Source organism: Kalmanozyma brasiliensis (assembly GCF_000497045.1).
Source record: "Kalmanozyma brasiliensis GHG001 unplaced genomic scaffold PSEUBRA_SCAF11, whole genome shotgun sequence".
Lineage (NCBI taxonomy): Eukaryota > Fungi > Basidiomycota > Ustilaginomycetes > Ustilaginales > Kalmanozyma > Kalmanozyma brasiliensis.
This window is the reverse complement of record NW_015961950.1, coordinates 456,794-471,276: the sequence shown is the minus strand read 5'-3', so window position 1 is coordinate 471,276 and position 14,483 is coordinate 456,794. Positions and strand designations below refer to the sequence as shown.

The window sequence follows — 14,483 nt, the reverse complement described above, 5'->3', positions numbered from 1 at the left end:
TGACAGTAAGTTGGGAAGAGTGAGAGAGCAACAGCAAGAGGGATGGTGATGGCCGAGCACGGGGTCGAGACACGCTGTTGAGGAGTCCGAGAGTCTGTGCTCCGACAGCGCGCTCTATTTAGCCACACCAGTGTGCCTGTTTGCGGTGTGCATGTGCGCGTTTTGGTCTGGACCAACACTTTGACTTGTCAGCTGAGAAGAACACCTGAAAAAAAAGGTTTCCCGTCTTACTGGAACGTGGGCCCACACCCTCACAGCACCCAGCCTTTACCTCTCGCGCTACACCGCAGAGCTCAGTGCACAGATACATCGCGAATCGCTGTTCAGCCTCTCGTGGACTTCCGGGCCATGTCTTTGCAGTCTAGCAAAGTGTATGAAGAACGAGTTACGCAGACAGCAGATGGCTAAAAGTACAGGTGAGACTTCGAAGAGGCTGGGAAAAGGGTGCAAGAAAAAGGGCACAGAAATGGCGACCTGATTGTCAAGGTGAAGGCGAGGAGGTAACAATGGATGAGGTGTAGGGCAATGCAGGTCTCGTCTTGGTCGCCCGATGCTCTGGTCGATCGTCAGCAGAGTAAGATGGACGCAGTGCGCTACCTTACCCATCGCCTCTGACAAAGTGAGCGGATGCCCTTGCGTGAAGGGCCCTCCCATCCGCTGAGCGAAACCGAGAGACAAGGAGAATGAAGACGGCGCTCGTACTCCTCCAGTCCGACCGCAGAGCCGTCCACCACCATGTCCCCGCGCTCAGCGCATGAGCAAGTACACATTGGACCCAATGGTAATGTTGCTCATATGCCTGAAGTTACCCGTAAGCGCCATCATCAGTCCGCCAAAGGACCCGTACACCGTCACCTCATCAGCCACCTTCTCGTCGTATCGGTAGATCTTGCCGAACATGACGTAGTCAAAGTCGTCCGCAATGCCGCCGTTGCCGGGCTGGTCGAGCCTCCATGCGTCGCGTTCTGCCGCCTGCGATGCTGCATCCTGCGTCTCACCGTCGGCGCCGTCTGCGAGCTTGCTTGCTGCTGTCTCCTTTTTCAGCGTCGATGCAAGTTGGAATGTGAGCTGCTGTCCTTCTGAAACGGGCCAGACATCGGTCGCAATGTCGATCGAGAGCGTCATCTCGAGTGATGGTGATGATGCGATGATTCGCGAGACTGCAGGGAGAAGGAAGGAAGATAGAAGTCAGCTTAGAGGTCCGTGGCATCAATGTAGCGACGACGACATTCCTTAAAAGGACGTTTGTGTCGGGTTGCCCCTTGGGGCATACGCACCTCGATCAAACTTCTTTCCATCTGGGTCAATCTGGTTGACGACAAATTGCGTGTCGAAGAGGTTGGTGGGATCCATCTTTGGAGTATGTGCCGGTGCAGTCGGATGCTGATGATGAGGTTGAGGCCTTGGTTGTTCGGAGCGACGCTGTCGTGAACAATCGTTCGAAGGGTGGATATGCGATGGGCGGGTTGGTGGATGGTCGTGATCAATGGTGATGAGCGGTCGAGATGGTCGACTCGTTGGATTCTTCCTGAGAATTTGCGCAGATTTCTCGGAACTCGCACAGTTTGTGTCAGATCGGCCTCTTTGAATCGGGCGCAGCTGGCACAGGAAGCTGAGCCTCGGCTGTGCTTACCGTCCAAGACCCTGAATTGGCCGTCTGGCTTGTACGCTGACAGGCTGCTCTGAATCGGCGGCTAGACAAACCCCTCTTCCGGTCAATTTCAACCACCGTTGCTCGTCATCATCATCTTACACCGTCCTTGCAGGCGTGCACCAACCTGCCCCCAACACCACCATCATCGTCACAACGGTTTTTGACTCCAATTTCGCGGCACCATGTCAGCCGAACCGGGTCCATCGGTCGCCAACCTCTCCTCCACCCCCTCCTCCACCCGCGGCGGCGAAGCATCATGGTACGACTCGATGCTCTCCCATCTCTCCACGCCGCCTACCTGGCCGGCGGACAAAGAAACCGCCATCCTCGAGCCGTACACCTATCTGGACGCCAATCCGGGCAAGGAAGTGCGCACGAAGCTCATCGAGGCGTTCAACGTCTGGCTCGTCGTACCTCCTCGAAAGCTCGATGCGATCTGCAACGTCGTGCGCATGCTCCACACCGCGAGCTTGCTCATGGACGACGTCGAGGACAATTCCGACTTACGTCGTGGCATTCCTGTCGCACACAAGATCTACGGTGTTCCTCAAACGATCAACACCGCCAACTACGTCTACTTTTTGGTCTTCAGCGAGATTTTCAGCATGAACGCCTCGACCAGCGGAACGAGCTCCCCACCTCTCAGCAACTCGATAGCAAAGACAACGGTGGAACGGCTCGTAGTGGACGAACTGATCAATCTCCATCGTGGTCAGGGGATGGACTTGCTCTGGAGAGACAGTCTCATCTGTCCCACGGAGGAGGAGTATGTCGAGATGGTGAACAACAAAACAGGGGGGTTGTTTCGGATCGCCGTCAAGCTCATGCTCTCCCAATCTCCCTCGGCGCGCTCGACGGGCTTTCCGGATTTGATACCCGTGGTCAATCTGATCGGACTGCTCTTTCAGATTCTGGACGACTTTATGAATCTGCAGAGCAGCAAGTATGCAGAAAATAAGGGCTTTGCAGAGGATCTGACGGAGGGCAAGTTCAGTTTTCCCATCATCCATTCGATTCGAGCGAGTGTCGGGTCGAGTAGCGGAGACACTGTCTCGAGTGGCAGCAGCAAAGGCGGAACCGCGACAGGAGTCAATGCGCCAAATCCAACCGAAGCAAAGAGTGGCGCAGGAGGCAACAGGCAGATCCTCAACGTGCTCAAACAGCGACCTACGGATCTGGCCACCAAACAGTACGCCGTCTCGTACATGCGCAACGTCACAAAGTCGTTCGAGTACACCACCGACGTTCTCGAGCGTTTGTACGCCCAGGCGCAAAAGGAGATCCAACGCCTCGAGAATCAACTTGGCATTCCCAACCCGGGACTCAAAGCCATTCTCGAGGCGCTCAAAAGCAGTTGGCAGTCTGCATAACATACCCATCCCTCATTGGCAATCACACATCGCATACTTCCGAGAAAGATTGAAACCTGTGTGTGTGGAGTTACAACTTTGCCTTTGCCCCCTCTGCATCTTCCCTCTTCCGCACCTGCGCCATCTTCAACAGCGCATACAGCGTCTGCAACCTCGGCATCTCCCATCCATCCCTCCTGGCAATCCTTAACGGGTTTCCCAGAATGACCTCCAACTCCATCGGTCTCCCCGCCTGCCAGTCCAACAACATGCTCGGTTTGCCGCTCGTGTTCCTCTCCGTAGACTTGAGGATGCGTTCGGGGCTAGCGTGCTTTTTCTCGTCAAACTCGATACCCAAGATCTTTGGTGCGGTGAGAAAGATTTCGTCCATACATGCGCGGAGGTGCGTGCGAAGTTCGGGGTCGAGTGCCATGCGACTGTTGGTGGTTCCGCCGGAGAGGACCGAGGAGGGGTTCATGGATGCGTTGATGCACAGCTTGTGCCATCGGGTTTGTTGGAGGCTGAGCTCGGGCGAGAACTCGGCGTCTTTGATGCCGGTTGCGCTGAACCATGCTACAAGATTCTTGATGTGGGTGTCTGTCGTTGAAGTGAGTTTGGACAGCAAAGCGGAATCCGAGAGGAGAGAGTTGGGTTTGGCCTGACCATTGGTGTACGTGCCCATGGTGATCCTCGTCCATCGATTCTGCTTGATGACGCCGTGTTTGATCTGCTCCGCGCTAATCACGGTCACCGCAGACACAATCGGGTTCTCCCCATACGCCACACGATGCACCTCCTCAATCCCCACACCATTCTGGATGAGAACAATGCAGCTCCCCTCCACCCCACGCTTGACCACAGGTCGAATGTCGTGCGCATCATTCGTCACATCCGGCAACGCCTTCGTCGTCACCACCACATAGTCCCAGTCGATCCCCGCTTCACCCGCCTCAGGGATCGACGAGAACACTTTGTGCGGTGTAAAGTGGTAGTCGCCAAACGAGTGCGTCTGGAGCGAAACACCGTTGGCGGCGATAGCGGCGTAGTTGGAGCGACAGACGAGCGAGACGAGGATCTGACGTTCCGAGTGGGTCTGGTGAAGCTTGGAGGCATAGAAGCAGCCGACGGCTCCAGCGCCCACGATGAGGATGTGCACTGGCTTGCTCATGGTGCACAGGTGAGCAGATGGTGGAAGTGAGTCAAGGAGAGGGGACGTGCGAATAGCCGGGCAATTCTCACATTTTGGCTCGGCCGTCAATTCCAGCTTTCTCGCCGCACGATGCAAAGCCGCGAGACAAGACCCGAATCACCCTTCAACGATGTCGCATACACTGGCCCTTTTGACGCTACAGCAATCTCATCATCGAAAGCGACTCGAGCACCCCTCTCTTGGGATTGTCACAGCTCGAAGGTCGGCGGCTGCGAGGTCCGCCAGCCTATCGCGAACATTGTGTTTCAAAGACGATGAATTGCCGTGACAGGAAGACGAGAACGGAGAACAGATGATGTGATGTACATGCAAATGGGAGGTCTAGCAGGGGTCAAGTCGATCGAGAGTAGGTGGTCGCAGTGGCACAAGATGTGGCATCCTGCGCTGATCTGGGCTCTTTCGGGAGTCCCGCATCCAAGCTATCGCATCCTACGCTGTCTTGACCGGCATCAGAGCGTCAAGTTGTACTCGTACTCGCTCTCGGTGTTCTGGCTCAACCACAGCAGCACTGTCGAAAACATGATGCAAGCGTTCTGCACCACGTTTGCTACGCCATAGTACTCGTATCCCTCTGGCAGGTAGGGCACGAGGTACTTCACGGTGAGAACGGTGATACTCCCCGCCAAGCCGCCAGCCATCAATGCGAATCCGATGAACAGGAACAGTCTTGCTCTCCACTGGACGCTGTCACCCGAGAAGCCGCCTCCGCCGCCAAAGGAGAAGGCGGCGCCGACGTCGGTGAGGTGCTGCTTGTCGATGAGGTTGACGACGACCATGCCGAGTGTGCCGCAGAGACCAGGTACCCAGTCGGCGAAAGTGATGTAGGTCGCTGGTGGTTCGTAGGGGACAGTGGGATCTTTGGGCACGCGACGACGCATGGACGAGATGATGGTGGCATCGAGGAAGAACCACCAGCCGAGAGCGAAGAGCGCACCGGAGAGGTAGATGCCGAATTGGCGCTTGCTCGTCTGGATGAAGGCGGGAAGTTGCGGAAGCGGAATGAGGCATACCCGCCTTGGATCGTAGGATCGTCTTGGAAGCGACATGTCTGAGAAGAGCGAAGCCTTTGCTGAGGTGGACGAGGGTGTTGAAATGGATGGATGGATCAAGCAGCTGATCGCAGAGGCCTAGCTGATGCTTGATGTTCGACTCGTCCTGGCAGAACGCTACTCGCTGATGGCGCTGTGCTGCTCCTCGGTATGAATCTTGCCGAGGGTTTGGGATGACCGTGATGCCGCCTTGTCCTGATGGAGCGATCACTTCAAAAAGGTAGGAAGCGGGCGGTGCACGGTGGGTGGGCAATCGTGATTGCGAAGGTGTGGAGGCGAATGCGCGATTCGCGGAGCCGACCTCGACCCTGTTCAATATCCTGATAGAGGAGTTGAAGACAGGGTCTAACAAAGGACAAAGAACTTCGCTCATCATCAAGTTGTGAGACCAGCTGTGTGTTTACACCTGAAGGTTTGGCTTGTACGCCATCGCAATCGCTTGTATACATCAGCAGGTCGTGCTGAGAGGTCTGTCAGACAAGCATATGGCGCGTGCGCAGTGTTATCCGCTTTCGGCGGCAAGTTGAGCAAGCCACGGCATAGCGTTGTTCTAAGCGAGAATTGGCATCTGCAGCTGCTTCAGATGGATGCGGTCGAGTATTCGTGGCGCGCTTCTCTGTCGCGCTGTGCAGCTGCATTTTATGTTGGCCAGAAATGAGGCTTTCAGACCGTGTTTCTCGCTAGCAATTTGGGTCTTGCGGTTGGCGCATTCCGTGTCATCGCTGAAGCTATTGCTTGCGTTCGATTGCAGCAGCTTGGACAGTGACGGAGAGCAGAGCACCTTTCATCTGAACGTCGTATGGACGAGGTACGGATCACTGACACGACGGCGATGGATTGACAGCTGCAAGAAGGCCAATTTGGCAGAACAAAAGCGGCTCGAGGCTGTTGCAATTGCATCTGCCAAAAGCGGAGCCAAAGGACGGTGAATGGTAAAATTGAAATTGCAGCGCTTTCTAGCCGCACAGTCCATTTGGGAAGCGAGGCAGGCAGCCAGCCAGCCATCCAGCCAAGCACCCGACATTTTAGACCCAATTGGGGGCATTTTCGAGGTTAGATAGAGACGCCAACCAACTTTGACAAGCTCGCACGGTCTTCATTCAGTCATTTCTCATTTCGGCCTTGGGCGCTGTTTGCTCACCCTCTCTCTCTCTCTCCTCATCTTCATTCTCAATCCTGTCTGTCTTCGTAGCTCAAGCTTTGATCTTCACTCCATCTTGCAAGCTTCCGCAATCACCACCACCATCACCATTCCTTCACCTCGACCGCGGATACCCTCTATCGCTTTCCACCGCTGGAAACATTCAACCCTCCGCATCCCAATCGTTCGCGCTAGCCATCTCACAAGCTCGAGCCGATCGAGATCATCCTGGTCTTCCTTCTCACAGTCTTGATCTTTGCACACTCCCACCTCTGGATCACATTGCCGCCATCGTGACCGTCATCAAACGAAAGGCTTCCGGCGATCTCGAATCGGCCCCTCTCCCTACAAAGCAAAACGCTTCCCGCCTCTCTCCACTTGCTCCGTCTCACCACGCCAATTCGGCCAGCTCGCCCCTTCACATCCTCACGGACCTGGAAAAGGATCCTCTCCTCCAGCTCTCCACCAGCCCCACGCCTACTTTAAACATGGCCGCCCTTCCACAAACCGCCGACTACTCGGCTACACACGAAGCTGCCGTCGCCGCAGCCGCAGCAGCAGCGGGCGCATCCTCATCACATCCCTCGTCCGATGCCAAGCAGCCTGCACCGGCCCACGTCGCCAGCGCCAACTCGGCGGGCACCTACAGCTCCTCCTCGCTTCCACTTGCCATCGCCGCTCAGCAACGCAAATTGTCCGGTCGCTATGCGCTCGCCGATTTCGCCGTCGAGCGCACTCTAGGCACGGGCAGTTTCGGTCGTGTCCATCTCGTCCGCTCGCGCCACAACCACCGCTTCTACGCCATCAAGGTGCTGCGCAAGGAGCAGGTGGTCAAGATGAAGCAGGTCGAGCACACCAATTCCGAACGTGCCATCCTGTCCATTGTGCGTCACCCTTTCCTCGTCAACCTCTGGGGCACGTTCAAGGATTCCACCTTCCTCTATATGGTCATGGACTATGTTCCTGGTGGCGAGCTGTTCACGCTTTTGCGCAAGTCACAGCGATTCCCGCACCCAGTGGCCAAGTTCTACGCCGCCGAAGTGGCGCTCGCCATCGACTACCTGCATCAGAACAACATCATCTATCGAGACTTGAAACCGGAAAACATCCTGCTGTCCGCGGACGGTCATCTCAAGATTACGGACTTTGGGTTCGCGAAGTACGTTCCGGATGTCACCTGGACGTTGTGTGGTACACCGGACTACCTTGCGCCCGAGATTGTCAGCAGTAAAGGATACAACAAGTCGGTGGACTGGTGGGCGCTCGGCGTTCTGCTGTACGAAATGCTCGCCGGTCACCCACCCTTCTTCACGGAAGATGGAAACCCGATCAAGTTGTACGAGAAGATCATCGCATGCAAAGTGCGATATCCACCGTACTTCGAGACTGGGGTTAAAGATCTGCTCAAGAACCTCCTCACCGCCGACCTCTCCAAACGGTACGGAAACCTTCGTCGTGGAAGCAAGGACATCTTCGGTCACATGTGGTTCGCCGAAGTCGACTGGGATAGGCTGTACAGGCGCGAAATTCCCGCACCCTACCTGCCGACCGTTACGGCCGATGGTGATAGTAGCCAGTTCGAGAGGTATCCGGAAAACGATGTCACCGAATACGACCGTACGGATCTGCCGGACAATTTGGGTCATTTGTTCCCCGATTTTTAGTCTTTTTCAATGGAGTTCATCTCTTCTTATTGCATGTGAGCTTCAAAGGTCGCCATGAGCGTTCTTTGCAGCAGCAGCGGCAGCTCGAGGACCCTTGATCTCCAGCAACTCGACTGTTCCACGTCAACCTGGGTCAGCATGTGTACCGTAAATGAAGGGTAAGGAGGGGGAGGGGCTTACCTTCGAAGATCAAGTGCGCATTGGGGGGGATGGTGCCACCGGCACCACGTGCGCCGTATCCGTCCGAGGGGGGAATCTTGAGTTTGCGCTTCTCGCCCACGCACATGTCGCGCAAACCTTTGTCCCAGCCTTTGATCACTTGGCCCACTCCCACTGGCAGAGCGTTGCGGAGAGAAGATATCAGAACGGGTCAGTACGAGGCGGAGAAATGAGAGGACGGTGAAGGGGGATCGGGGGTTGCTTACGGGTGAACTCGAAGGGCTGACCGCGGTCGAGGGAGGAATCAAACTTGGTGCCGTCCGCCTGTTTGTCCAGAATTCATCAGCATCTCTCTCTTTTCTCTCGCTCAACTTTCGAAAAGGAGCTACTTACGAGCGTTCCAGTGTAGTGCCTGTGCCATCACCACAACCTATATCAGCCATGTCTTCTTCGTATCGAAAGTAGGGAGGGAACTCACATGGCTAGCAAGTCGCCAGCGTGGCTCTTGTCGTCGCACTTGTCCGGACGATACTTGACGCCGACCTGCAGCTTGTCCGGCAAACCGCTGTTGGCCGACACCACACCGGCGGCCATAGCGACGGCGGCGATCGAGAGCGTTGCGAACTTCATTCTTGTTGTTGGAAGGGCAAGGTGGGGAAGAAGGAAGCGGGTTCAAGGGTCTGTGCGGAGTTTATGTGGGCTACGTGGAGTGTTGGACCCTTCTTGCCGGCCGAAAGGGGTTCTCCACACCTAGCAAGCTGCACAGGTGCATTTTGAACTTTTTTGGTGGTGAACATCATCTTAGGACAAGCATCATCCGACCACCATCCGTTCAACCATCCTACTACCATCCAACGCTATTCCGTCCAGCGCAGTCGCACTACCATCTGATTCGACATCGCAGCGATCCACACTTGTGCAAAACCCCATCACTTTTCCTCCTTGCAAGCTGCCGGCCGTTGAACAAATCCTGCTCCACCAACTGTCACATCCAGTGCCCGCACTCGGAAAGCTGGCAAGCCCCGTGCTGAATTATGTCCACAGCCCACCGACCCAACTGGGCCGCCGCCAAGGGACGCGAATCCAAAGCGCACCTCTCCGCCCAACGTACCGTGCAGGACATTGCGCAGCATACCAAGCTCAAGTTTCGTGCGCCTGCGCAAGCCTCTTCGACGGCGTCCGGAAGCGAGAGTGGGGGGAGGCGGGATTTGAAGCGGGAGCTGGAGAGTGCAGAGTGGGCGGCGCGGAACGTCAAGAGGGCGAGAGAGGGGCTGGAGCCTCTAACCCGAGCAGATGAGGAGGTGGAGGGGGAGGAGGGGAAGAGGAGAGCGGCGATACAGGCCGCCTTGGAGCTCGATAAGGACTCTGACGCCGACTCCTCCTCCGACGATGACGACGACGATGAGGAGGGGAAGGAGCGGTCGAAATCGCCCTCCGCTGGTCAGATCAAGGAAGAGAGCGACGACGGTGACGAGAGCGATTCGGACGAGGACAGCGACGAAGACGAACAAGCGCTCCTCCTCCGCGAACTCGAAAAGATCCGCTCCGAACGAGCCGCCGAAAAAGCCCGACTGTCCGCCCTTGCCGATTCGACCACCCAGCTTTCCCGCGAACAAGAGATCGCCCAAGGAAACCCCCTGTTGAACCTCCAACACGCCCTCCATGGCTCTGCCGCATCCACAACAACGGAGGCCGAGGAGGGCGATTTCGCAGTTCGCAAACGATGGGATCACGACGTGATCTTCAAGAACCAGGCGGGCGCCGCAGGTAATACGGGTGGAAAGGGAGGGAGTGGGTTCGTCAATGATTTGACCAGGAGCGACTTCCATCGCAAGTTTATGAGCAGATACATTCGATGAGGCGCAGGACAATGAGCAGAACGAGTCGACCATGTATACCCCACCCTCGTCATCGCTCAATCTCAATTGCAACACATTCTCACAGCCTGGTCTCTCGAATCGTGGTCATGGAAACACCTGCGATTGCTTCAAATGCATGTATGTTGGGTCTAAACGACCCCTTCGGAGCGCAAATCCCTCAGCAGGCCAGCTAGGACCGCCGAGTAGACGAAAACAAACTGCCTACCCGTCTGGATCAACGACATCCTCTGCTCGCGTACGCCCTCGACGATGGTCTTGATGAGATCTTCCCCCTGAACGTACGCCTCGTCGGCCGCCTGACTGTTCGACTCCAGCCTTGTATAGTCCCTTGCCTCCAGCACCTGCGCCTCCTCGTGGTTGGCAGGTGTCGAATGGGCCGAGGTATTGGGCGTACCGGCAGTGTGCACATCGAACGAGCTCGTCGAGCCGGCCGAGTTGGACGCCGACATGCTCTCGCCTCGGCTGGTCGCAAGAGGTTTGTGATGACGATCGAATCCAAAGATGCTCGAGGTCGCAGAGGCGTCGAAGGGCGTGGGCTCGTTGCTGCCCGTAATGGTCGAGGTGGATGCATCGCCAGTGGCAGCAGTGGTGGCTTCACTCATCTTGCTGTCGTCGGCAACCGAGCTCTGACCCTGGCTCTGCTGAGCGATGCTGAGGTCGAACGGATTCATAGCCGACATGAGAGCTTCGTCGATCGACTGCGCACCTGAGTCCGAGCCGCTCGGCGAAAGACCATTGGAGCTGGACAGACGAGAGTGCACGCCCGCCGCCGACGAGAAGGACGACCTGGCTGATCCACCGCCGTGGAACGACGGCGTGGACACCTCCGAGAACGGCGACGAGGCTTGACGCCAGGCGTCTTGCGATGACAGCTGCATCGCACCAGGTCGCGGAGGCGACAGCGTGAGATTCGTATCGTAGACGCTGCTGCCCGATCCTCCATCTTGCTGCGGCTGTTGTCGAGGCGAGGTGATGGCCGAATCGTGGCTGGAGGCGTTCTGCATCGCACTGCTCGCGTTTCGCACTCTGGCGGTGGCAAGCGGGTTGAAGCGGAACGTCGGCGAGGTGAACGGGTTCGAGAAGCTGCTCTTGTCGCCGCCAGGCGCAGAGGCCTGCATCGATTGAGTGGAGCGCATCGGTGTATCTCCTGCCTCGCTCCTCACGTTCGCGCCGTTGTCAGCCCTTGCGATGCGGTTGCTATAGCTGCCTGTGCTGCTCAAGCTGCTGCTGAGGTTGCCCGCCGACTCATCGCCGCTTTCATTGGATCGAGTGCGAAACATGGGCGGAGGCGAACTCAGGTCGCGCGCCGAGCTGCTGCTGCCACCGTGGTTGCTTCCAGAGTCGATGTCCATGCCAGTGGGGGACAATTCGCGCTTCAGGCTGCGTCTGGGTGTGCGCGGGAAGCGGTCACCGAGGGGCGAAGAGGGAGCCATCTCCACCTCGGGAGTTCCGTCCGCCATCGACGAGCGAACGGCCGCAGCGAGATTGTTGTCCCATGGCGCAGGCTCTGAGGCGCTGCCGTTCGTCTTCTGCCTGCGTCGGACTCGACGAAGCACATCAAGGGCAGCGTCAATCACAATGAAGGCACCCGTTCGGCCGACCCCTGCCGAGCAATGCACAACCATCGGACCAGCCGACGTGGCTCTGCCCCTGCCTCTCGACCTGCTGACTTCAGAGTCAGCGGCGTTCTGCGCAGAATCGGCGAGATCCATGAGCGTCAGCAGCGACTCGGGCGTCTCAGGAATGTGGTAGTCGGGCCATGCAATGTACTGCAACTGCACGATCCTGCGAGGTGCCGCCTGTGGGTCCGACAGGTTCTTGAGCAGGAAGGTCCTGCGCACAGTGGTAGGCTCGCGCTTGTCATTCTGGCTAGAGGGTTGCTGCGAGGCGGTCTGCGATGGCATGGTCGGGAACAGGGCTCCTCCGTCTTGCTGCTTGTCGTTGTTGAGCACACCGTTGCACTCTTCGGGACGCATCGTCTGTCCAGCCTCGTCCAGGACGACCTCTTCGAGCTTGTTGAGTCGCATCGAATCACCATAGGCAGTGTTGAGCCAGTACGGATGACTCTGCAAACGCCCGCTCTCGTGTTCACGGGTGAGCATGACAATGACGCGGCTGTTCTGCTCCCACACAGCGGTCCAGAAGGCATCAAAGGTGCTTGGCAGCGGCGCTTGGGTTGCAATGTAGCGGCGCTTGCTGCCAAATCGGCGGGGCGGTTCGACAAAGGAGCCGTTGAGGTAATCGGAACCGGCGTCGTGAGCCGACTGCGGCTTGGCGAGGCGCACACGGCTGTGCTCGTAGGTCCAGATATTGTTGTAGCGGTTGTCGGCACCGCGTTCGAGCGCAGCAGCAATGCTGAAGGGGAAAGCCTGAGAGTTGGGATCGAGATGAGCGCCCGAAACGGACGATGATTGCTTGAGCAGTGCCGCAGCCTGTGCGCTGGCGAGGTCCTTGGAGCGAGGGTCGTGATCCGATTCTGCCGAATGCTGTTGCATGGTGGCGATCAGTCGGTTCTGCTCGGCCTTCTCGACATCGAAAAAGGCCTGAGCAAGAGTATGGGCGCGATCGGCTTCCGACATGTGTGCCAGCTTCTGCAGGAAGGGAGGCAACTGAACGACTTGCGACTCGCTCATACTGGGCAACTCCATTGGGATCTTCTCGGTGATGCCGTGCTGCAGTTCGCGGTTCTGACGAATGTTGTCAAAGAACGGATTGGCACAAGCATTGCTAGATCGCTGAGGGCCGTTGTTGCCGTTCTTGCCACCATTCGAGTCCTGCTGACGGCTTGCCAAGTTGAATTTGAAGCCATCGGCGGCGCCTTGCTTTGTATCTTTGACTGGCGACGTGGATGAACCGGGCCAGCCTGCGACAGTGCTTTGCGTTTGGAAAGCCTCCATTGGCAGTCCTCTCGGCTGTACAAGCGACTTGCGCTCTTCATCGGATGATGCAGACGGACTGTCGAAAGAGGGGGTTCCAAGAACGCCGTTGAGGGAAAGGCTAGGCGGCTTGCGACTTTGAACGCCAGCCTGCTTCTCTGTCCGGTTCGAGTCGACACTGCTCGAACTGTCGCTTTCGGAGGGCGTGTTGCGTGCGCCAGTGTCGATGAACTCTTGCGCCTGCTTGGAGCGAGCGAGCCGATTGAAGCCGCCGACAAGCCAGCACAGCTCACCGGCAAAGCCAGCTGCTTCAAACTTTTTCAGCACGCCGATGAGACAAGGACCCCCGCCACCGGCAGTGGCATTACCTGCGCCGTCGATGCGAGTTGTATCGGTGTCAAGAACAATGATCTTGTTGACGCCAGGCTCGTCGGGGAGGCTGATGGTAGCACCGCGCTTACGGACGGCGTCGAGCGAAGCCTCGTCGGTTGCACCTGGCTTGGCATCCGATTTAGGCCTGAGCGGGCCCTTGCGCCAGCGCATGAAACGGCGTCGATCTTGCGTGCTACTAAGCATCTCGTCCTCGATGCGCTCCACGGTGATGGCGGGGCGCTTGAGAAGAGTACTGGGAGCACAAATGTTGATGCTGGACGCCACTCGAGCCATGGAGTACGAGGTGGAGGGGCGAATGTCGAGAATGAGGACGTCTTCGGGCGTCGCGGGTTGAGTGCTGCCGGAGGCGGCTTTGCTCTGCTTTGTCCAGGAGGGTGGCGTTAATACCTGGGCGAGGCCGTCCACATCCAAAGCTTTGAACTTGGAGAGATCGCCCGAAGAAGCGTTGCCTTTCATGTTGGAGGAGGCAGCGGACGCAGGCAGAGGCAAAGAGGCGCTGGAAGAGAATGCGCCTTTGTGCTTGGCGGGCAATTGGAGACTGGTTGCAAACTTCGAAGCTGCAGCAGAGCTTGAGCCGGGGAGCTTCATTTTGTTCGCGACCGAGGTAGCGTTGGCAGCCGGCGTGGGCGGCACGCCGAGCTTTCCCATGCGAAAGCCTTCTGGGAGAGCTGTGGCCATGCCTCCATCAGGAAAAAGCTTGGCCCAAGGATGAGACTCTGTGTCGTTCGAGTTTGCGTCAGCTCCACTGGGTCGAGATGGCACGCGTGCGCCGGAGCTAGAAACCAGCGGTGTTGCGAGCGCGAACGGGCTCGCAATGCGGACGGCGCCCGGGTTTGGAGCGTTCGAATCGGGCACATGAACGGTGGCAAAGTAGTCGGGCTCTGTACCAGAAGAAGAGGGCGCCACTCGAGACGAAGGGGTGGCTGCGGGTGTAGAGGATGATGCTGATGAGGAGGAAGATCCGAAGTGGAAGGAAGAGAGCAACGATCGTCGCGACTTTGCCTTTGTTGCGGTATCTGGAGGTTGGGTCGACATCATGGCGGTGGAATCTGTCCGGAAATGTCCGTTATCGAAGAGGTAATGCAGAGGGGATCGGAGCGCGGTAGGG

At 57.4% G+C, this 14,483-nt stretch overlaps 8 protein-coding genes across 8 annotated transcripts; 3 read left to right on the top strand and 5 right to left on the bottom strand.

Annotated features, from left to right (window-relative positions):
* Positions 1–747: 747 nt before the first annotated feature.
* Positions 748–1,353, bottom strand: PSEUBRA_001018 (RNA polymerase, Rpb8; the record flags this gene model as incomplete). Its single annotated transcript, XM_016434304.1, has 2 exons — positions 748–1,160; positions 1,278–1,353. 2 exons carry the CDS (start codon positions 1,351–1,353, stop codon positions 748–750), a joined length of 489 nt encoding a protein of 162 aa, XP_016294404.1.
* A 483-nt stretch (positions 1,354–1,836) lies between these two features.
* PSEUBRA_001017 (Polyprenyl synthetase) lies at positions 1,837–3,024 on the top strand (the record flags this gene model as incomplete). Its single annotated transcript, XM_016434322.1, has 1 exon — positions 1,837–3,024. The coding sequence occupies one exon, from the start codon at positions 1,837–1,839 to the stop codon at positions 3,022–3,024; it is 1,188 nt and encodes a 395-aa protein (XP_016294403.1).
* A 70-nt stretch (positions 3,025–3,094) lies between these two features.
* Positions 3,095–4,171, bottom strand: PSEUBRA_001016 (Ketopantoate reductase ApbA/PanE, N-terminal; the record flags this gene model as incomplete). The annotated part of the gene is made up of 1 exon (XM_016434297.1): positions 3,095–4,171. The coding sequence occupies one exon, from the start codon at positions 4,169–4,171 to the stop codon at positions 3,095–3,097; it is 1,077 nt and encodes a 358-aa protein (XP_016294402.1).
* A 491-nt stretch (positions 4,172–4,662) lies between these two features.
* Positions 4,663–5,259, bottom strand: PSEUBRA_001015 (uncharacterized protein; the record flags this gene model as incomplete). Its single annotated transcript, XM_016434291.1, has 1 exon — positions 4,663–5,259. The coding sequence occupies one exon, from the start codon at positions 5,257–5,259 to the stop codon at positions 4,663–4,665; it is 597 nt and encodes a 198-aa protein (XP_016294401.1).
* Positions 5,260–6,891: 1,632 nt separating this feature from the next.
* Positions 6,892–8,067, top strand: PSEUBRA_001014 (Protein kinase domain protein; the record flags this gene model as incomplete). Its single annotated transcript, XM_059464499.1, has 1 exon — positions 6,892–8,067. One exon carries the CDS (start codon positions 6,892–6,894, stop codon positions 8,065–8,067), a length of 1,176 nt encoding a protein of 391 aa, XP_059321109.1.
* Positions 8,068–8,109: 42 nt separating this feature from the next.
* On the bottom strand, positions 8,110–8,856 carry PSEUBRA_001013 (Peptidyl-prolyl cis-trans isomerase, FKBP-type, domain protein; the record flags this gene model as incomplete). Its single annotated transcript, XM_016434308.1, has 5 exons — positions 8,110–8,180; positions 8,248–8,400; positions 8,493–8,550; positions 8,620–8,638; positions 8,705–8,856. 5 exons carry the CDS (start codon positions 8,854–8,856, stop codon positions 8,110–8,112), a joined length of 453 nt encoding a protein of 150 aa, XP_016294400.1.
* A 404-nt stretch (positions 8,857–9,260) lies between these two features.
* PSEUBRA_001012 (Pre-mRNA-splicing factor Cwf15/Cwc15) lies at positions 9,261–10,085 on the top strand (the record flags this gene model as incomplete). Its single annotated transcript, XM_016434316.1, has 1 exon — positions 9,261–10,085. The coding sequence occupies one exon, from the start codon at positions 9,261–9,263 to the stop codon at positions 10,083–10,085; it is 825 nt and encodes a 274-aa protein (XP_016294399.1).
* A 149-nt stretch (positions 10,086–10,234) lies between these two features.
* PSEUBRA_001011 (Protein-tyrosine phosphatase, receptor/non-receptor type) lies at positions 10,235–14,413 on the bottom strand (the record flags this gene model as incomplete). The annotated part of the gene is made up of 1 exon (XM_016434302.2): positions 10,235–14,413. The coding sequence occupies one exon, from the start codon at positions 14,411–14,413 to the stop codon at positions 10,235–10,237; it is 4,179 nt and encodes a 1,392-aa protein (XP_016294398.2).
* Positions 14,414–14,483: the final 70 nt, after the last annotated feature.